The sequence below is a fragment of the Bos javanicus genome, chromosome 7 (genome assembly GCF_032452875.1).
Source record: "Bos javanicus breed banteng chromosome 7, ARS-OSU_banteng_1.0, whole genome shotgun sequence".
Taxonomy (NCBI): domain Eukaryota; kingdom Metazoa; phylum Chordata; class Mammalia; order Artiodactyla; family Bovidae; genus Bos; species Bos javanicus.
In genome coordinates this window covers 51,822,332-51,839,337 of record NC_083874.1, presented here as the reverse complement: position 1 = coordinate 51,839,337, position 17,006 = coordinate 51,822,332, and the positions used below count along the sequence as shown (strand labels likewise).

Below are 17,006 nucleotides of genomic sequence, written 5' to 3'. Positions count from 1 at the left end.
TATACAGATTAAACTGAGAACTATGGTACAAGGAAAGGGATAGATACTGTTCAAAACACTCAAATTGTTTAATATAAAAACCATAGGGTATAAACCGCTGCTTGATGACTTCTGTTTTTCAACTGAATGGGACTGCATTGTTAGCCCCCCAAAATTTAACAGGAATATCTGACTTTTTTCTGACAAAGTTGAAAGCAACAAACTATTAAACATTTCTATGTGATACTATAGAATAATGATATTTTTGCTTTTTTTGTCTGCAAACATACATATATATGCACCCTCGGTATCCTAAAATCATGTTTCTTATTTTCAGATAAGAGACATCACACAATGGAAATACTATATTTTAAATAAGTAAATGCCAATACAGAGAGAATGTTTTAAAAAGTAACATAGTTTAAGAAAATTGCTGTAATGAAAATCTAGACTGACAAATCACCCAAAATACCGGTTTTGAAAAAAAATGAAATATCAAATAGTACACATACAGATCGCATGCAGCAGATTATCTTAGTAACTGAATAAGTATTAAGAACTGACATTTAAAATGTAAACACAAAGTCAGTAAAGATACATAAGTGGAGAAAATGTGGTAATACCAACTTTGACGATAAAGCCTATTTCACTTGTTGGGATTCTGGTGAGAAATGCTTCACTGAACGGAACTATGAATCTAAGGAAACTTGTGAAGTTGAACAAAGTTGGAGATTGAGGATAAACAAAACACAGAAAATTAAATACTACCTTATTGGTGGTGGTAATATTTTAAAGAAAAAATAGAGGAAGAAAATGTCTTTATTAAATAAGTTCCTATTAGGGGACTTCCCTGGTGGCTCAGACGGTAAAGCGTCTGTCTAAAATGCGGGAGACGCGGGTTCGATCCCTGGGTCGGGAAGATCCCCTGGAGAAGCAAATGGCAATCCACTCCAGTACTATTGCCTGGAAAATCCCATGGACAGAGCAGCCTGGTAAGCTACAGTCCATGGGGTCGCAGAGAGTCGGACACGACTGAGCGACTTCACTTCCACTTATCAATTATTAAATTCCAACGCTACCCTGAAACGAGGGGTTTTCTTCGACTTCCCTGCCTATGCTCTTGGATGAAAGATTGGGGAGAATTGGCTTTAGGACCTTGAACTCATTCGTCCCAGTTTCTCTTGTTAGACACAGCTCGTACTGGTAGCTCTGGGACAGGGTCCCCGTGCCGCTGACGTCCACCAGGTGGCCTGGGAAGTGGCCCTCGGCCACCGGGCAGCGACCCGCCGAGGCCGCCCCGCCCCTCCTGCACAGTCGCACCGCCACGAACACCAGCACCGAGAAGAGAAAGAGCGACGACACCGACGCCAAGGCCACCACCAGGTAGACGGTGAGCGGGTCGGCCGGCGCCGCGGCCGCCGCTTCCGCTTCCGGGGCCGGCAGGTAGGGCTGCGAGAAGCCGTCCACCAGCAGCACGTGCAGCGTGACGCTGGCCGACAGCGGCGGCTCGCCGTTGTCCTTGACCAGCACCACCAGCCGCTGCTTGGGCGCGTCGCGCTCGCTCAGCAGCCGCGCCGTGCGCACCTCGCCGTTGTGCGCCCACACGCCGAACAGCCCGGGCTCCGTGGCCTTGAGCAGCTGGTACGACAGCCAGGCGTTCTGGCCCGCGTCGCCGTCCACCGCCACCACCTTGGTCACCAGGTAGCCCGGCTCGGCCGCCCTGGGCACCAGCTCGGTGCAGGGCGCCGAGGCGTTCTGCAGCGGGTAGAGCACGAAGGGCGCGTTGTCGTTGGCGTCCGCCACGAGCACGCGCACCAGCGCCTGGCTGCTGAGCGCCGGCGAGCCGCGGTCGGTGGCGCCCACGCGGAACTCGAAGGCTCTTAGGGCCTCGTAGTCTAGGGACGTGAGGGCGAAGAGGTGGCCGTTGTCGGGGTTGATGGACACGAGGGAGGCGAGGGGCACGAGCGGGTCGGGGGGCGGCAGCAGCGAGTAGGTGACCTGGGCGTTGGCGCCCGCGTCTGTGTCTGTGGCGCTGACGCTGCCGATGTGCAGGGCGGGGCTGTTGTTCTCGCGGACCCACAGGGTGTAGGAGGTCTGGGGGAAGGCGGGGGCGTTGTCGTTGACGTCGGACACCAGCACGGTTATGTTGTGCTCGGTTTTCAGTCTTGGGGTTCCCATGTCAGTGACCGTGATGGTGATGTTGTACTCTGCTCTTTCCTCTCTGTCCAGTGTTCTCTCCGTTACTAAGGTGTAGAAGTTCTTGACTGAGGGTTTTAGAAGAAAAGGAAGGTCATCTTGGATGGAGCAAGTTGTTTTCCCATTGTCCCCAGAGTCAGGATCTGAAACACTGAAAACAGCAACTACAATTTCAGGGGAGTTCTCTGGGATGGGGCTGGTAAGTGCAGATACTGTCACTTCCGGAGGATTGTCATTCACATCCACTACCTGCAGGAGAAGAGTGCATTTTCCTGAGAGGCCGCCCCCATCGGTGGCCTTGACGTCCACTTCATAAGAGAAAACTGTTTCAAAATCTACTTGTTTTCTCAGTCGAATTTCTCCTGTTTTTGGATTTACCTCCAAAGTTTTACTAATATCTTCAGAAGGCTGAAAGAATGTGTATGATATTTTCCCATAGAGTCCACTGTCTACATCGCTGGCAGAAACAGTGACAACCAGGGAGCCTACGGGGCTGTTTTCAGGAATATGCACCTTGTAGAGCAACTGCTGAAACTGAGGGGCGTTATCGTTGATGTCCACCACTTCAATGCGAACCTGGGCTGTCCCATACCTTGGTGGAGAGCCGCCATCCAGCGCTGTCAGCGTTAATGAGATTTCGGGCTCCTCCTCCCGATCCAGCTCTTTGTCCAACACCAGCTCAGGGTATTTTCTGCCATCACTGCGCTTGTGGGTTATAACCCGGAAATGGAAGTTGGGGCTAATTGTATAGTTCTGAATATTGTTGCTGCCTACATCCAAGTCCAGAGCATTACTCAGAGGGAATGCAGTTCCTGTAGGACTGTTTTCCGGTATTTTTAGAATAATTTCTCTTTCATTGAACACGGGGGAATGGTCATTGATGTCCTTCACCCTCAGTTCTGCCTGGAATATCTCTAAAGGTTTTTCCATTAATACTTGGAAATGTAGTATGCAAGGCTCAGTTGGACCGCATAGCTCCTCTCGATCTAGCTTCTCATTTAGGAGCAAATCCCCCGTCTGAACCTTGAGCTGCAAATGCTCTTTGTTCCCCTGGGAAATGATCCGGACCGCTCGAGTAGCCATCTCTGCCAACCCCAACTCCAGATCTTTTGCTAAATTTGCCACAAAGGAGCCTCTCTCTGTTTCTTCTACTACTGAATAGGGCCCCAAATCAGCGCTCCCCCAAGACATGCTCAGGCAAACAAAGAAAACTAGGACTTGCCTTTGTCTGTGATTGTGCATCCGTCCAGTCTCCATTGCTGTTTCCTGACAACTAGGTTCACAGGAGCTTCATAAATGCCCAAGATCCTGGTAGCCCTAGCAGGTCAAAGCTTTGTCACTAAATAAAGTTTTAGAGAGGTTTCACACTCACTTTCGCTGTGGCTGAGAAAGCTATTCTTCAGGCAGTTTCCAGGCAGTGTGAAACTAGCTGGATACTGGAGCTACTGTTTTTAAGGCAAGTCTCTTTTTTTATCACCTTAACCTGCAGCGCCACCATGCGTTCTGTCTCATCTTTACTGGTTTCACTGAATGCAAAACTGAATGCAGTTATCCTAAATGTACCAGATAGGTTGTCAACTGTGTTCATTAATTTAAAACACTAAGTTCTATTTCCATATGGCTTTTATGAGTTCAGGAAGAGCTGTGTTGTTGCACAGAAGTACAAAGAGCAAAATTTCATTTATGTTAATGTTCAGAGTTAATGATTAAAATAATTTAATTATCATTTAAGTTAAAAAGAATATACACTTTAGTATATCATTTTCACGGTAAATATTATAGAATTATAAATGAGTAGACACTGCAAAATTGCAATCAATTATGTTTCTAAAGAGAGTATTTTACCAATGCCTTATTAAAGAATATTACTTCTTCATTCCAACACCTAAGTCTGAGGACAGTGAGTTTCCAAAACTTTCATGTTTCATAGCTTTCCAAAAGTTTCATGTTCCAAAACTTCCCCAAACGGGAGTCTAATAGTTATTAGGCCTGCCATGTTTTTGGATTTTAAAAAAAATCATGAGAATGATTTGTTTTATTCCTTTTTTTTTTTTTTTTTTAAAGATCCCCTTGAGAAGGAAATGGCAACCCAATCCAGTTTTCTTGCCTGGGAAATCCTATGGACAGAGGAGCCTGGTGGACTACAGTCTATGGGTGGCAAGAGGAGGACATGACTTAGCGACTAAACCACCACCACACTATCTACGGTGTAAAATGTGAATTAAAAAGGCTTACAATTTATTTTATTTACTAAAACCTAGCCTGAAATATTGGGATATTGTGTTCATTTTGGGATATCACATTTAAAGTACATTGATAAGTCAGAGTGTATCCATAGGAATTTTAAATAAAGAAAAGAGGGCGTCAAAGTACCAGAGTTCAAGAGTATGAAGAGCTGTCATGTAACACTGTTTACACTATTCATATGCAGTGGGTAGAGTTAGAGTGAATGAATGGGCTTGCTCAAAGCAGGTTTATACTTTCTATGACAAAATAATTAAGTGATTAGATCTGCCTTTTTTTTTGTTTGTTTCATACATGACATTTCACATGTTTCAATGCCATTCTCCCAAATCTTCCCACCCTCTCCCTCTCCCACAGAGTCCATAAGCCTGTTCTATACATCAGTGTCTCTTTTGCTGTCTCGTATACAGGGTTATCGTTACCATCTTTCTAAATTCCATATATATGCGTTAGTATACTTGTTTTATTCCTTTTTAAAAAAAACAGCTTTAATGAGATGTAATTCACATACCATAAAATTATATTCAAAATGTATAATTCAATGGCTTTTAGTATATTCACATCCACAACCACAGTCAATTTTAGAACATTTTCTACCTCAAACCCATATCCTTTAGTTCAGATTTTCCAGTTTTATAATTGAAATTGAATTTTGGTAAAGATTCGTAATATATTTATAAACTCAGTGTTTTTGTTTAACTATATTTAGAAGTTTGTCTAATACTTTGTCTAGGGTTAAAGCATCTAATCAATAAGGTCTAAACTCCTGTCACAAAGGTCTTTGTATGCCTTTCTTTGGCCATAGGTGGTACTGCCAGACTGGATAATTTTCTTTCAAGCAGCCAACAGTAAGCAGAATAATGGCCACCTACCCAAAGATACTCATGCCCTAATTCCCAAAGTCTGTAATAATGTTCTTACATGTCAAAAGAGAATTCATAAATGTAATTAAATTGAGGACCCTGTGAAGGAGAGGTTATCTTGGATTATCTGGGAGGGACAGAACCTTTCCTGGCTATGATCAAGGAAGATATGATTACAGAAGAACTGGAGTAAGGGACAGAGTGTTGCTGGCTTTGAATGTAGATTAAAGAGACCATGAGTCAAGTAATATAGGCAGCATCTAAAAGCTGGAAAAGACCAAGAAATTAATTCTCCTCTAGAGCCACCAGAAAGAAATGCATCCCTGCCAACATCCTGAATTTAGCCCAGACTCATGTCAGACATCACACCTACAGAACTATATAGTAGCACATTTTTATTGTTTTGAGAGACTATGTTTGTGGTAATTTTTAATAGCAGCAATACAAAACTAATACACATAAACATGAATTTTCATGCACCCAGCATCCAAGTCAGCAAAAATTCATCACTCTACAAGGACAGCATTATCAGAGCAAATGCTTAAGAATGTCTGATTCAGCTCTTGTGATCCATTTTTTCAAAATAGTCATTTATGACTCTAAATCTTTTTTCAGTATAATTTTTTAAAGAGATGTTGTCAAAGCCATATGGTTAATTTTAACAGAAAATTACTAGAGCCTATTGGCTCTATTAACATTCCAGAATCTCTAAATTGTTTAGTGATAAAAATTCTGCCACATAATTGCTCATACTTTTCTGAAATTAGTTATTTCATTCAGAATACTAGAATAGCTACTGCTTCAAAACAAATAGTGGGCTAATGTGAATATAGTATTTTAATCTGAGTAAGGAACTTACAAATTGTGTATAATAAACTTTCAAAAAAAAGAATATGTATATTAGGATTGACAGAAAAAGACTGAAGAAATAGTACAAAAATACAACCATAGGGTTAATTCTACTCTCTATTCAGAGCATTCATTTCTTCAGTAATGAATGTGATATGTTGAGAAGGTACAGGAATATAATCAGACTGATTGGATCATGATGAAGATCAACTGTGGTATCTGACCCAGCTTACTTAGGTCAATGCTGCTATAAGAACTTTGGGTTCATTGGTTCAGAGCAGTGTGATCTTTGGTACAGAACCAAAATCAAGGAATAGACTAAAAGTTACATTTCTACATGTGAGTTCAGTTTATGAAAAAGAATTTCACTTTCTCAGTTTTGAAGACAGTGCTACCAGTTAGTGCTTGCTGGCATAGCATCTGGGTTAAGAACTGGGGTACTCAATTCAAATAGACTTAGAATATATTTCACATTTTTTTCCATTTATTACTTCCAAATTGTGTGCAAGTAAAAGAGGAGATAATATGTCAACTTCCTTAGGGTTTGGCAGAAGATTATAAAAATAATGAACGTAAAGCACTCCTCACTCTAAATTAGTGATCAAGAAAAAATGACAAAGATCAGTTACATCGAATTCTCTTACACTTAAGAGTTGTGCATTCTACTGTATTATATAATATTTTAACACTATCTTACTGTGAGAGCATTAGGATTGGATTCTGCTGGAGGTAGCACAAAACTAAAACAATAGAGGCTTAAATGAGATAGAAATACCTTTATTTCCCAAGTAAAAAAAGTTCAGAAGTAGGCAATTCAGGGATGACATGATGACTCCGATTATCAGGGATCCTCATATCTTTAGAGTTTATGCTACACTGACTGTCTTGAACCATTATTTCCATCTTTAGTTTTGCTTTATGGCTCAATATGACATTATATTCCAAAAGTTACTCACACATTCCAAGCAGCAAAGGCAGTTAGAGAAAGACAAAAGGGACCCCCCAGCCACTTCCTAGATGAATCACCTTGCTTTTAAAGGCCTTTCTGAAACTCTCTTAGAACATTCTCATATATATTTCTTTGACAGTAACCTAGTCAAATGTTTTATTAGAGCTGCCAAGAAGGTTGGGAAAATGTTTTCTTTTAACTAAGTACACTAATGTTCTAAATGAAATTTGGGGATCTGTTACTAAAGAAGAAAAGATGAATGGAGTTTAAGTGGCTACTGCATACTCTGTCATAGATGATCAGTGTTTCTCAAGTGGGAAAAGCCAGTTTCCTACTATGCCCTTTCATCTCACTAAATAAACAGTGTAGCTTTTTCTCCCTTTTTAACACCAATGAAACTAAATGAAAAGCAATTAAAACAATTATATTAAAACTAACATTGGTATATTAATGAAACACAATTAGTATAACATTTTAAGAGAAAATATGATCAAAGTGCTATGACAGCAGAATAAAGCAAGAACCAGAGTCTCACTGTATCAGTTGTCTCTCCTTTCATATTAGTCATGGCTCAGTGTGTTAGTACGGTAGTGCTCTTACATATTTACTTGTTAAACTATGCAGAAAAAGTTAAGCGAATACAACTGATAATAATTTCCCATTGTTTTTTCCTCATATAGATCTAAGCTATGCCAGAACAAGGGTTTGTACAGCTATTGACTTCATCATTGTTTTCAGGCAACATTTAGGACCATTAATCTTGTTATAGTAATGAAAAAAAGATACCATTTTTAAAAACAAATTTTGCAAGTAAGTTTAGTGTTTTAAAGGTTCATGGTAAGTTGCCAGAAAAACCTTTAACCGTCATCAATTTAAAATATTTGTTATATTAAAAACAACTATTGTCACTGAATACTGAAACTAAAGTCTTCCCTAAAATTGGGGATTTATTTCTGGCCCCGGGAAATGGCTCTGAAACTTGGGTACAACTGGCTTTAGGAATTTGAACTCGCCGGTCCCGGTACCTCCCATCAGGCACACCTCGTACTGGTAGCTCTGCGACAGGGTCCCCGTGCCGCTGACGTCCACCAGGTGGCCCGGGAAGTGGCCCTCGGCCACCGGGCAGCGACCCGCCGAGGCCGCCCCGCCCCTCCTGCACAGCCGCACCGCCACGAACACCAGCACCGAGAAGAGAAAGAGCGACGACACCGACGCCAAGGCCACCACCAGGTAGACGGTGAGCTGGTCGGCCGGCGCCGAGGCCGCCGCCTCCGCTTCCGGGGCCGGCAGGTAGGGCTGCGAGAAGCCGTCCACCAGCAGCACGTGCAGCGTGACGCTGGCCGACAGAGGCGGCTCGCCGTTGTCCTTGACCAGCACCACCAGCCGCTGCTTGGGCGCGTCGCGCTCGCTCAGCAGCCGCGCCGTGCGCACCTCGCCGTTGTGCGCCCACACGCCGAACAGCCCGGGCTCCGTGGCCTTGAGCAGCTGGTACGACAGCCAGGCGTTCTGGCCCGCGTCGCCGTCCACCGCCACCACCTTGGTCACCAGGTAGCCCGGCTCGGCCGCCCTGGGCACCAGCTCGGTGCAGGGCGCCGAGGCGTTCTGCAGCGGGTAGAGCACGAAGGGCGCGTTGTCGTTGGCGTCCGCCACGAGCACGCGCACCAGCGCCTGGCTGCTGAGCGCCGGCGAGCCGCGGTCGGTGGCGCCCACGCGGAACTCGAAGGCTCTTAGGGCCTCGTAGTCCAGGGACGTGAGGGCGAAGAGGTGGCCGTTGTCGGGGTTGATGGACACGAGGGAGGCGAGGGGCACGAGCGGGTCGGGGGGCGGCAGCAGCGAGTAGGTGACCTGGGCGTTGGCGCCCGCGTCTGTGTCTGTGGCGCTGACGCTGCCGATGTGCAGGGCGGGGCTGTTGTTCTCGCGGACCCACAGGGTGTAGGAGGTCTGGGTGAAGGTGGGGGCGTTGTCGTTGACGTCGGACACCAGCACGGTTATGTTGTGCTCGGTTTTCAGTCTGGGTGTCCCCAAGTCCGTGACAGCGATGATGATGTTGTATTCGGCTCTGGTCTCTCTGTCTAGCGGTCGCTCTGTTACTAGGGTGTAAAAATTTTCCATGGAAGATTTCAGCAAAAACGGTAGATCGTACTGAACGGAGCAACTTACTTTCCCATTCTCTTCAGAGTCAAGATCTGAAACACTGAAAACTGCAACCACAGTCTCAGGCGAGTTCTCAGGGATCTGTCCAGTGAGTGCAGACATGGTGACTTCTGGGGCATTGTCGTTCACATCCACGACTTGAATCAGAACGGTGCATTTTCCAGAAAGGCTTCCAGTATCGATGGCCTCGATATTGACCTCATAGGACTGAGTTGTTTCGAAATCAATTTGTTTTTTCAGTCGAATTTCTCCAGTCATGGCATTGATCTCAAAGGTTTTGCTAATGTCTTCTGAAGCCTGGGAAAGTGAATAGGAAATCTCTCCATTGACTCCTGTGTCTACATCGGTAGCAGAGACTTTGACAACAAGGAAGCCTTTGGGACTGTCCTCAGGGATCTTTACTCTGTAGAAAGGCTGTTCAAATTCAGGGGCGTTATCATTGATGTCCACGACTTCTATGTAGATGTGAGCGGTGCCAGACCGTGGTGGAGAACCACCATCCTGAGCAGTGAGGGTTAACCTGAACTCAGCTTCCTCTTCGCGATCCAGTACTTTGTCCAGCACAAGTTCTGGATATTTTCTGCCATCGCTGCGTTTGCGAGTGAGGACCCGAAAATAGGAGTTGGGACTGATTATATAATTTTCAATATTATTTTGGCCTACATCCATGTCCTGAGCATTCTTTAGAGGAAATGTAGTGCCAGGAAGACTGTTCTCTGATATTTTTAACAACATATCTCCATCCCTGAACACTGGAGTATGGTCATTTATGTCTGTTACCTGTAGCTCAGCTTGAAAAAACTCTAAGGGATTCTCTAGTAAAACCTGGAAACGCAGCACACATGGCTCTGTCTGACCACACAGTTCCTCGCGGTCCAGTTTCTTATTTAGCAGTAAATCCCCAGACTCCTGATCCAGCTGCAAATACAGTTTGTTCCCTTTGGAAATGACCCTTGCTCCCCGACTGGAGAGTTCCCCCTGCCCCAGACCCAGGTCTTTTGCTAAATTGGTTACAAAAGAGCTCCCCTCAGCTTCCTCCACGACAGAATAACGCCTAGATTCAAAGCCCGCCAGAGCTAAGTGTAAGAAGAGAAAGAAGAAAAGGACTTGCCTTTGTCTGCAAACAAGCTTCCTGCTGGCCTCCATTATTCTTGCCCGGTATAGCCTCTGGCGAGGATGGTTCCGCTGAGCTGTAAAGGCCTCAATATCTTGTGGTTTACCTCAGAAATATTTCCGTGAGTAGCCCTTTACGGAAGACCTAGTCGTACTGTGACACCCAAGCTTCCCGTGGGCTTCCAGGCTCTGCTTACAAGTTCTGCCTTTAATAGAACCGCAGCTGCGGTTTAGGTATGTACCTTCTTATCCTGCAGCGCCACCACGCGTCCTCAGAGGAACTTGTATTTTCCGGGTTGAAATGGATGCAGTGTTCCCAGCTTTTTTTTTTTTTTTTTAATTTTGGCCGCGCTGCGTTGCTTCTGGGATCTGCGTTCCCTGACCATGGACTGAACCCATGTCACTTCAGTGAAAGCAAGGAATTGTAACTACTAGACCACCAGGGAACTCCCCAGTGTTCCCAACTCTTGACAGTATTATGTATCACCAACATATCTAAGGTTCAGTTCAGTTCAGTCACTCAGTCATGTCCGACTCTTCGACCCAATGGACTGCAGCACGCCAGGCGTCTCTTAGAATACTGTTTTTACTATTTCCCACCCTAAGGTTCAGACAACTGTCTGAGGGCCATACAGGAGAAATGATAGTAGACTGACTACTTTCAATAATGCTAATTGAGTTTGGAGCAAAAGAAAATATGTGACAGTCTGATAAGAAAGACTATGCAGAAATTTAAATGTATATGGTAACAGAAAACTTTGAGAATTGGACAATTTTACTGCCATGAACTATGGGAATAATTAGTAGCTATAAACCTTGGACACATTATTTAACCAGTGTCTCCGTTTCCTCATCTGTCTAATGTGACAATATTAAAGGTATTTACCCATTGGGATGCTGTGAGTTCCCCACTTAAAGATGAGGAAACTGAGGCAGAAAGAAATTAACCTTATACACACATACACCAGGCATGTTTTTTGATGCCATCAGGTAGCTCAGTTTGCATTAGTCCATTGCCATGACTAGAAAAACAAGATTCACATGGCAGAAGAATTCATGAGCAGCATTATTTCAGATAGACGTTATCATATCAAATGATGAAACACAAAGGCTGGAGAGTTTGTTTAGTAGAGGTATAATCAGATCATATCGATGAGTCTGTATCTCAGAAGTGTTCTAGTTTTCATTCCACTTCTTACAGTGTCAGTTTTTTCCATCTTTTTTAAAGTTAGGGGATAATTACAATATTGTGATTTTTTTTTTTTTTTGCCATCAACATGAATTAACATTAGGTATACATATGTGCCCTTTTTCTTGAATGTCCCTCCTACCTCCCTCCCCTTCGCAACACTCTGGGTTGTCACAGAGCACTGACTTGTTCTCTATGCCATACATAGAGAATTTCCCACTGGCTATCTATTTTACATATGATAATATATATATGTTTCAATGCTATTCCTCTCAAATCATCCCACTCTTTACTTCCCCTACTGTGTCCAAAAATCCTTACAGTGTCCATTTAAAAAAATCTTTTATTTTGAAAAATTTCAAACCCCATAATGAAGAAGAGTAGTATGACAAACTCCCAGGTACTCATAGCGAGTTAGAACAGGTATCAGTATTTTGCCATAATTGTTTACCCTATATCCCCAACATTTTCACATCCCAGACAAACTAAATTTTCACTGGTAAAAATTTTATTATACATCTCTAACTTTCAGTTTTTTAAAAACACTACAGTGACCTTACCGCACCTAAGAAATTGTTAATATTGTTTAATATCAGTTTATAGTCAGACTTTTCTAATTATTTCTAAGTTGTATTGATTGAATCAAAATTCAAACAAGATCCACCATCCATTATATTTAGATAGTATGTCTTAATTTCTATCATTGTGTAAAATTCTGTTCCTCCCCTTTTCCTGATGCAGCACTGAAGTCTATTGAATATAACTTTAAAAATAAACTTTCAATTTAAAGGAAAAAATGTTAAAAAGAGCAGATAGGGGCTAATGTAGGAAAATTACTGCAATGGGAGGGAAATAATAAGTGATTAAAATTAATAATTGTATAATATTTCTATTCATGGTCATTAATCTTTTCTATGAAATGCAGGTCATGGGTTTAGATAACAAGAAGCCACAGATAGATCTTTCAATTGTTTTTGAGATTTGGTTAGGTCAGAGCTTTAAAAATAATACTTGAATTATTATCCACAAAAACTGTATTGTTAGTTTATAAGAAAATAAAACCACAATACACATCTTATTCTTTACAAATACAGAAAAGACTGTACAGAGATATGAGAAAAACATTTCTCTTTAATTAGGCAGAAACTTGCCAGGTGATATCTAACAAGAGAAAAGAGTATAGCATCACAATAAGGCCCCAGAATCAGATTTAAGAGATGCTTAGTTCTACCATTTTTCACTTGGTGACCTTTGTGAACTCAAAGAAGCTCTATGAACATATGTTTGCTCGTTTTTAAAATACCTCCCATCATAGGTTTATAAAATTGAAAATGTCTAAGTATATATTGCATAGTTTTTTTTTTAATTTAGGTACTTGCACAGCACTCTAATTCACTAAGAAAATAAAAGTAGCAATAATATTTGAAGACAGTGAATTCCAATTTAAAACGTCTCAAACAAGATTTGTCATGTAATAGCCTGCACACAAAGCATAATTGAAGCAAAAGATGACAATACACAATCCATGCTTTGTGTTCTTAGGGCCAAAGGTGAATCCTTTTCTGCGTGAAGAAATTCATTCTTTGACCTTAGGAATACCGGAAATGATGTGAAAGCATTCCTCTACAAGTAAATTGAGATAAATTTCTTAACAGGAATATATTCACAGATATAGTAACGGTATTTTTCATTTTTACCACAAACCCAAATCATTCCGATATGAGGGATATTCTTCCACTTCCCTGCCTATGCTCTGGAATGCGAGATTGGGGAGAATCGGCTTCAGGAATTTGAACTCGCCAGTACCAGAGCCTCCCATCAGACCCACCTCGCACTGGTAGCTCTGGGACAGGGTCCCCGTGCCGCTGACGTCCACCAGGTGGCCCGGGAAGTGGCCCTCGGCCACCGGGCAGCGACCCGCCGAGGCCGCCCCGCCCCTCCTGCACAGCCGCACCGCCACGAACACCAGCACCGAGAAGAGAAAGAGCGACGACACCGACGCCAAGGCCACCACCAGGTAGACGGTGAGCTGGTCGGCCGGCGCCGAGGCCGCCGCCTCCGCTTCCGGGGCCGGCAGGTAGGGCTGCGAGAAGCCGTCCACCAGCAGCACGTGCAGCGTGACGCTGGCCGACAGCGGCGGCTCGCCGTTGTCCTTGACCAGCACCACCAGCCGCTGCTTGGGCGCGTCGCGCTCGCTCAGCAGCCGCGCCGTGCGCACCTCGCCGTTGTGCGCCCACACGCCGAACAGCCCGGGCTCCGTGGCCTTGAGCAGCTGGTACGACAGCCAGGCGTTCCGGCCCGCGTCGCCGTCCACCGCCACCACCTTGGTCACCAGGTAGCCCGGCTCGGCCGCCCTGGGCACCAGCTCGGTGCAGGGCGCCGAGGCGTTCTGCAGCGGGTAGAGCACGAAGGGCGCGTTGTCGTTGGCGTCCGCCACGAGCACGCGCACCAGCGCCTGGCTGCTGAGCGCCGGCGAGCCGCGGTCGGTGGCGCCCACGCGGAACTCGAAGGCTCTTAGGGCCTCGTAGTCCAGGGACGTGAGGGCGAAGAGGTGGCCGTTGTCGGGGTTGATGGACACGAGGGAGGCGAGGGGCACGAGCGGGTCGGGGGGCGGCAGCAGCGAGTAGGTGACCTGGGCGTTGGCGCCCGCGTCTGTGTCTGTGGCGCTGACGCTGCCGATGTGCAGGGCGGGGCTGTTGTTCTCGCGGACCCACAGGGTGTAGGAGGTCTGGGTGAAGGTGGGGGCGTTGTCGTTGACGTCGGACACCAGCACGGTTATGCTGTGCTCGGTTTTCAGTCTTGGGGTTCCCATGTCAGTGACCGTGATGGTGATGTTATACTCGGCTCTTTCCTCTCTGTCCAGTGGACTGTCCGTTACCAAGGTGTAGTAGTTCTCTACAGATGGCTTCAGGACGAAGGGGAGATCGTCTTGGATAGAACACACCATCTTTGCATTGTTCCCCGAATCTCTGTCTCGAATCCTAAAAACAGCTACGACTGTTTCAAGTGAATTTTCTTGAATTGGGCTAGTAAGTGATGACATGAGCAGTTCTGGTGGATTGTCGTTTATATCTGTTACCTGAATCACCACCGTACATTTTCCAGATAGTCCTCCGCCATCTTTGGCCTGAATAGTTAATGTGTAAGTTTGAATTACCTCATAGTTCAATTCAGCTTTGAGATAAACACTGCCGGATGTTGGATTGATTTGAAATGTGTTGAGAATTCTTTCAGTAGCATAAAAAAATGCATAAACTATTTCCCCATTACTTCCCGTATCTAAATCTCTAGCTGAGACAGTGACAACCAGAGAGCCCACAGGGCTGTCCTCACACAACTGCACCTTGTAGAGAGGCTGTACAAATTCAGGCGCGTTGTCATTTATGTCCAAAACCAGGATGCGCACCAGGGTAGTCCCTGATCTGGGCGGAGAGCCACCATCCAAGGCGGTGAGGATTAAACTGAGTTCAGGCACCTCTTCTCGATCCAGCGGTCTATCCAGGACCAATTCAGGATAGATAATCCCATCTGCACCATTATGAACACTAATGTGGAAATAGGCATTGGGGCTGATGGTATAGTTTCTCACATTATTGGTTCCAATATCTGAATCCTGTGCACTTTGTAGAAGAAATGCCGCCCCTGGGGTGGTACTTTCTAATATTTTCAAGAGAATCTCTCTATCCAGAAATACTGGAGAATGATCATTGATATCTCTAACCCATAATTTAGCACGGAAAATCTCAAAAGGCTTTTCCATTAACAACTGGAACGGTAGCACACAAGGCTCTTTGGGGCCGCACAGTTCCTCTCGGTCTAATTTCTCATTTAGAGATACATCACCAGTAAGCGGATCGAGTAGTAAAAATCCTATTTTTTGGTCTGAAATGACTCTAGGCTCCCGGGCTGATAGTTCCTCCATCCCCAACCCCAGGTCATGTGCTAGGTTCGCCAGAAGGGTGCCTCTCTCAGCTTCCTCCTCCACAAAATACACTAGCGGTTCCTCAGCAGCCCAGGACATTCCCAGAAACACACAAAGAAAGAGGACTTGCCTTTGCTGCACAGCACATTCCACTCTGGCGTCCATTCTTCGTTTAACCAGTCTTTCAAAAACACTTTCTCTCGTTCTTAAGCAACTCAGAAATGGCATCAATCGAATCCTTAGAAATGAAGTGGATAACAGCAATACTTGTAGGGAGGAATTCCCATTTTACCCAACTCTTCTTACCACGGTTTCCTTTCCTCTATTGTTATAGTGTGGCCAGCTTTCCTCTAAACGCTGGCATCCGCAACATCCTTGATGCGAATATTTTTTTCTCTTTTTAGCCTGCAGCGCCACCTTGCGTTTTGTGGGTGTTATTCCCGATTTTAAGAATAGAGCAAAAAGATGGCGGATTAAAGGAACTGAAGTAGGAGTGATTTTTTACCCCCAAGTTTCTTTGCTGTTTTATTTCATTTTTTTTTTTCTCAACTAGCCATCGTACGCCTAGTAAGTTCTTACATCGTTTCCCTCTCTGTGAGTGCACTCGCAGAAAAATAAATCAGCTGTTTTCTTATAATTTATGTACACAAAATTAAATCAGCTGTTTTCTTATAATTTATGTACACAAAATTCCACTGTGGCGTCCATTCTTCGTTTAACCAGTCTTTCAAAAACACTTTCTCTCGTTCTTAAGCAACTCAGAAATGGCATCAATGGCATTTGAAATGGCACCGAACTCCCCTCCCATCTACACTGGCTATAATTTATTGTGTACGTAAATTATAACTCCTGTATGGGAACCCATACATATGGTTCCCATACAGGAGTTAATCCTAAGAAAATCTCTTGTTTTTAAGATTTATAGTAAAGAATATATAAGACAATGAAGTCTCCATCCCAAAGTCAAATATCGGTTGAGGACCTTTTATTTGCAAACTGCTTAACAATAATGCTGTCCACCCTGCAGAGTAACGCCTTTTTTCAGTTTCTTGTTAATTAAATAACCCTTCCAGTTTCAAGGTCTTTGCTCTTTTCCCACAATATTTTTCGGAACACTGTCTGCCACCCCATCCTCTACCCTTCACCTGATTTATGTATGTGTTCACGTAACAGGCATTCTAAGAGTATGCGATGAATGCTCTTAAAATTAATAATAGCATTCAGGTGTCACTCTTGTCTGTGGAAGTGCTCCTAGTATTTCATCTTTAACTATGATGGTTGATGTCAACTTGGGGTAAATGCTCCATTTTTTGGATGAAAAACGTTTTATTTTTCCATATTCTTTCATATTTTAATTTTTGACATTTGTGAAATTGTGCTTTTATTCTTTAGCTTTTTAATTACTGAATTCTTGATATAAATGATATTTAACCATTATATATTGTTTTAATGCACAGGTAGATTTGATGAGCCAACATCGTTTTAGGATTTTTTCTGGCTCATGCTGTTCTGTTTGTGTGCATATATGTGTGTGTTTAGCTTATATGG

General features: G+C 43.9%; 3 protein-coding genes across 3 annotated transcripts; all 3 read right to left on the bottom strand.

Annotated features, from left to right (window-relative positions):
* Positions 1 to 44: 44 nt before the first annotated feature.
* On the bottom strand, positions 45 to 6,805 carry LOC133251382 (protocadherin beta-16-like). Its single transcript, XM_061423737.1, has one exon. The coding sequence runs from the start codon at positions 3,430 to 3,432 to the stop codon at positions 1,042 to 1,044; it is 2,391 nt and encodes a 796-aa protein (XP_061279721.1). The 5' UTR covers positions 3,433 to 6,805; the 3' UTR covers positions 45 to 1,041.
* An 87-nt stretch (positions 6,806 to 6,892) lies between these two features.
* Positions 6,893 to 11,759, bottom strand: PCDHB8 (protocadherin beta 8). The gene has a single exon (XM_061423739.1). The coding sequence runs from the start codon at positions 10,378 to 10,380 to the stop codon at positions 8,014 to 8,016; it is 2,367 nt and encodes a 788-aa protein (XP_061279723.1). The 5' UTR covers positions 10,381 to 11,759; the 3' UTR covers positions 6,893 to 8,013.
* Positions 11,760 to 12,649: 890 nt separating this feature from the next.
* Positions 12,650 to 16,858, bottom strand: LOC133251381 (protocadherin beta-7-like). Its single transcript, XM_061423736.1, has one exon. It carries the CDS (start codon positions 15,684 to 15,686, stop codon positions 13,230 to 13,232), a length of 2,457 nt encoding a protein of 818 aa, XP_061279720.1. The 5' UTR covers positions 15,687 to 16,858; the 3' UTR covers positions 12,650 to 13,229.
* Positions 16,859 to 17,006: the final 148 nt, after the last annotated feature.

Bases quoted from the DNA above. Each gene is read 5' to 3' on its own strand.
- LOC133251382 (XM_061423737.1), bottom strand. From the start codon at position 3,432: ATGGAGACTGGACGGATGCACAATCACAGACAAAGGCAAGTCCTAGTT.
- PCDHB8 (XM_061423739.1), bottom strand. From the start codon at position 10,380: ATGGAGGCCAGCAGGAAGCTTGTTTGCAGACAAAGGCAAGTCCTTTTC.
- LOC133251381 (XM_061423736.1), bottom strand. From the start codon at position 15,686: ATGCCATTTCTGAGTTGCTTAAGAACGAGAGAAAGTGTTTTTGAAAGA.